Source organism: Juglans microcarpa x Juglans regia, chromosome 1S (assembly GCF_004785595.1).
Source record: "Juglans microcarpa x Juglans regia isolate MS1-56 chromosome 1S, Jm3101_v1.0, whole genome shotgun sequence".
NCBI classification, from domain to species: Eukaryota; Viridiplantae; Streptophyta; class Magnoliopsida; order Fagales; family Juglandaceae; genus Juglans; species Juglans microcarpa x Juglans regia.
Window position 1 is genome coordinate 19,592,320 of NC_054595.1, and position 4,687 is coordinate 19,597,006.

A 4,687-nucleotide genomic window follows, 5' to 3' on the forward strand; every position below is an offset into this window, starting at 1 on the left:
TGAAAAATGAAAATTGAATAAAATATTGTTAAAAAATTATTTTTTAATATTATTATTATTTTGTGATTTGAGAAAATTAAATTTTTTATTGTATTTAATGTGAGAATTTATGAAAATTGTAATGATAAAATGGGTTAAAAGTATTTTCCAATCCATACCGAGCCTAAGTAATGGTATGAAGAAGTATGCAAGTAAATAAATGACGGAGATTATGTGGATAATGACTAGTTTAAGTTGAGGAAGTTTAAGTAAAGTACCAGTTGGAGGTTAAAGTACCAGTTTTAAAGTAAGTAAGTGATTTAACACTCTTTTCTCATGGTACAAAAGTAATACAAAGTTTTGAACATAGAAAAATCTTAAGATGAAATAAAATCATTTTAAAAGGGAAGTGGATAGATAAATAATACAAAAAATCATGGAAATTCAAAACTCAAAACTTTCAATTACAGAGAGGAAGAAATTGATGTAGGATAATTTTTGAAGGGGTTTTGAATAAATTGGTTGGCATAGAGTCTTCTTATTAGATTTGGGTATTACAGTGTCCCACGTAGAAATAAAATGAAGATGAAATTTTAAGACAAACATGGCCCAAAAAAGAGGTGACGGTAGCCTCGAGATTTCATGTAACGTATGAACTCATGTTTGTGAAAGAGTTTTATATTTCTAATTAAATGAATTTTGTTGCAAAACTTTCTCTTAGATTTATAAATGCAAATTGAGAAGGCATAGCAGTACTACCCTAAGTACATATTTTTTGTTCTCTTTTTTTACTCAATTTCTTTAATTGAACACTTAATAATTAAATAAAGTAATTATATTTATTTAGATAAGTATAATTATCAAATTTCTTTCTTTTTTGAAAAGAATAATGATCAAATTTCTTTAATACAAAACAGAGCAAAAATTGGTCAAAGAAAAATAAAGAAAGAGAGAAATAAAAAATAGAAAGAAAGAAGAATCCAAGTTCGAAAAGTAACCTAATCCAAGAGAGTGTAACAAGCAATCTCGATCTCAGCAGCAACCAGCTCTTCACCAGAGCAATGCCAACGGTGATGAAGAGCACGTGAAGCAACTCAACGAGCGTTCTTCTCTCTATTTGTCCTAGCAGATAATCTTTATTCTTAATCCCCATTGCAAACGAGTGTTCTTTCGAGTTGGTTATGAGCTCGCCTAATCATTTTAAATTTTAGGTATTTATTTTAAATTTAATGAATAATTTTAAAATCTTCTAAATATTTTAAAAATTCAAATTATTTAAATGGATTATTTTTAATATTATTATACCAAACTTAAATTTTTAAGTCATCCTCTTTAATGTGTGGAGTTTCAAAAATATTATAATTTTATAAATTTATTTTATTTAAATAAATTTATTTTCTTAGAAGTATTTACTTAAATTAATTATTTTATTATATGTTAAAAACTCAATTTATATAGATGAATTTAATTCTATTAAAAATATTTTATTAAAACTCAATCATTTTATTTGATGATAAAAAAAATACTATTTTTAGACCAATAAAACAAAATTAAATTTAAATATAGTCTTATTCCATTTTATCTACGATTTGTTTACCTTTTTTCTTTTTCCTATGGTTCATCCCAGAACCAAATGTTGGCTAGATCTAATTTCCCCAAAAAAAAAAAAATTCCTAATTCCCCTCCTTCTTTTCCTCTCTTTTCTTCTTCTCTCTCCCTTACCCCAAGCCGTAAACCCTCCCTCGCCTCACTGCACACCACCGCCGCTCCACCGGCCAGCACCACCCTAGCCCCGTCGTGAGTCGCCGGCAAACTCTCTCTCTTCTCGGTTTCAGATCCTCTCTCTTTTCTCCCTCTCGATTTCCCTCTCATCCTCCTCTGCCGGCAGCACCGCCTCCAGCCACCGGCGTAGCAACGCACGACAGCACAGCCGCCATTCGCAACCCACAAACACTGAATCCGTGAGCCCCAACCCTAACGCCTCTCTCTTCCTCTGTTTCTCTTCCTCTCTCTCGGTAATCAACCCATCGCCGCCGCATTCCTTCTCAAGCCGCCTTGAACAGCAACCCACACTAGCCCCCAACACCTCTGTCTCCCTCTCTCTTTCGCTCTCGCTTCTCTACTCCCTCAGCCGACCCCCAGCAAACACACATTTCTCTCTCCACCGTGCACGGCCAGACAACCCCCACTTCAGACCACATATTTTCTTCCACCCATCGGAGGCCCCTGCCCAAGCTCCACCTCCCTCAGTCCCACGCCAATCACTGCCTCTCTTCCTTGCACCACCAAGAGCCCTTAATAGAAGGCAAACCGTGAAGAACCACCAACAGCAGCAACACGGCTCTGTGATTGCACAGTCGCGAGCCACCACTGCCCAGCTCAGCCCTCAATCTGTGGTATAAACCGCTATCTCATTATTCAAATGAAAATTATGTTTATGTGATTTGAACGTGCATGAGGACCATGAGGTCCATGAATTGGATAGATTTGTTTGTGTTGAAGGTGTTGGTTGTGTAGTTTGTGAAGTGTTGGGATTGCTATTGGTGCATATAAAGTTTATAAAGCTTTGTGATTGTGTTGTGTTTGGATTGGTGTGTGAATGGTGCGGGGAGACTCTATATTATTGTATAGTGTAGTGTTGGGATTGGTTAGGTTGGAAAATTGTGAAAAACATGTCGATTGTATGTGTTTGAGAATTTGTGAAGCTATGTGGTTATTTGGGTGTGTTGCATATTGAGTTTAAATGGATGATGGATTGGATATGTGTGTTGTATTCATTGTTAATAAACTTATTGATTGAGAATTTGGGATATTGGGGAGCCATGTGATTGTGTTGTTGTTGTTGGATTTAAATGGATAATGGGTTTAAGTGATGTGTGTATATTAATTTAGTTGAAGAGTTGGTTTGATTTTAATTGAATGCAATGGTTTATGGATTTGAATTACATGAGGACCATGAGGTGCAAGAATTGGACAGATTTTAATGTTAATCTTTAATTTCATTTGTAGTTGATGATCGAGAATAGAAATGGGTTGTAATTGGATGATTATGCTTTTTCTGGAAAATGCTAGCTATTTGATTGTATTGAGATGTTGGCTATGAATGTATGAAGTTTGGGTATCTTTGATTATCTTGAAGTGATGAGATTAAATGTGAAGCTGTGTTTGGGTTGGGATGTGATTGTGTGTAGTGTGAAGCGATGGGGTTAAGTGTATAGTTGTGTTGTGGTGTTGGATTTCATGGATCAAGGGAGGCCATGGTTGAGATTTTGAAGCTATGTGATTACGATTGTGTTAGTTTGTTGTATGTTGAGTTTAATTGAGGGGGCATAGTAGCATTACCCTAAGTACATATTTCTTTGTTCGCTTTTTTTAATCAATTTCTTTAATTGAACACTTAATAATTAAATAAAGTAATTATATTTATTTAGATAAGTATAATTATCAAATTTCTCTCTTTTTTGAAAAGAATAATGATCAAATTTCTCCAACACAAAACAGAGCAAAAGTTGGTCAAAGAAAAATAAAGAAAGAGAGAAGAAAAAAGAAATAGAAAGAAAGAATAAGCCAAGTTCGAAAAGTGGGCGAAAATGGACCTTCAGCCACCACGACCTAACCCAAGCGAGCCTAACAAGCAGTCTCGGTCTCAGCAGCAACCAGCTCTTCACCAGAGCGATGCGGACGATGACGACGAGAATGTGAAGCAGCTCAACGAGTGTTCTTCTCTCTATTTGTCCCTTCAGGTAACCTTATTCTTAATCCCCATTACAAACGATGTTTTTATTTTTTATTTTCGTGTAAAACCCTAAACCCTCAAGACACATTTCATCAATGATTTGCAGGAATGTCTTAATAATACTAACAGGAATTGGAAATCTTGCCAGATGGGTATGGCACTTTAGTCCTCCGTCTCCTTCTCTCACTTCTTTTTTTTTGTTTTAAATTTTGTTTTTGGGTTTTATATATATGTGGGTTTAGTTAAGTTACTTTGCATAAGTTACTTTGCATATGATCAGTGTTTCAATTTCTTTTGTGTTAATATGGTGTGAAAAATATTTGACAGAAGTTCAAGCTTTGAGGGCGTGCAATGAAAGAAGGAAAAAATGACTGAGTGAAATGAGGATTTTGCCTTGCTGGGGCTAAACTCTGCAAATCAACATCCTGACTCTGTATTTGGAGTTTTTGGTTTTCGGTAGTTGATTGAACATAACTAACTACCTCTCATGTTCTGTAACTTTTGAGTTTTTGTTGATGATTCTTCAGCAATTTCACCAGGTGATATATTGCTCTAAATGCCCAAGTTTTTTTCCTCACAGTTATGGCGGTCTGTTAGAAATGTAATTTCATTCAAAAGGAAATTTATGGGGAAATGAATAAAGAATGGTTCATCTTTGAAATACTTGAGTTGAGTGTATTTACTTTGCTCTTGATCAATTATGTCCACATTTATTTGTTGTGTGATTTTATTGCTTGGCACTTGCATTCTACATGGAAAATAAGCCCTGAGAAAATAGAGCTTGTGGGGTAGCTAAGGAAGAAAAAGTTATGCTTATTAGCTCACCAGTTTTTACTTTTCATGACATGAATATTAGATTGATATATAACTTTAACGCCTAGGAGTTGGCTCAAGTGGTAAAGGCCTTGGTCTTAGTGGTATGCTCCCTCTAGGTCTAACGTTCGAATCCTCTTGAGTGCAAACAATTTCTAG

General features: G+C 34.9%; 1 protein-coding gene across 2 annotated transcripts; it reads left to right on the top strand.

The window, feature by feature from the left end:
- Positions 1-2,234: 2,234 nt before the first annotated feature.
- Positions 2,235-4,378, top strand: LOC121246769. 2 transcript variants are annotated; one of them, XM_041145041.1, is made up of 4 exons: positions 2,235-2,375; positions 3,449-3,722; positions 3,822-3,867; positions 4,043-4,378. In XM_041145041.1, exons 2-4 carry the CDS (start codon positions 3,570-3,572, stop codon positions 4,084-4,086), a joined length of 243 nt encoding a protein of 80 aa, XP_041000975.1. In that variant the 5' UTR covers positions 2,235-2,375; positions 3,449-3,569; the 3' UTR covers positions 4,087-4,378. The 2 variants fall into 2 exon arrangements, with proteins under 2 accessions (XP_041000975.1, XP_041000976.1); XM_041145042.1 differs by having other exon boundaries at positions 3,481-3,722.
- Positions 4,379-4,687: the final 309 nt, after the last annotated feature.

What these genes read in the sequence shown, in the direction of transcription:
- LOC121246769 (XM_041145041.1), top strand. Translation starts at nt 3,570, where the DNA reads ATGGACCTTCAGCCACCACGACCTAACCCAAGCGAGCCTAACAAGCAG. An exon ending in CTCTCTATTTGTCCCTTCAG is followed by an intron (nt 3,723 to 3,821) that starts GTAACCTTATTC and finishes AATGATTTGCAG; the next exon opens with GAATGTCTTAATAATACTAA. An exon ending in TTGGAAATCTTGCCAGATGG is followed by an intron (nt 3,868 to 4,042) that starts GTATGGCACTTT and finishes AATATTTGACAG; the next exon opens with AAGTTCAAGCTTTGAGGGCG.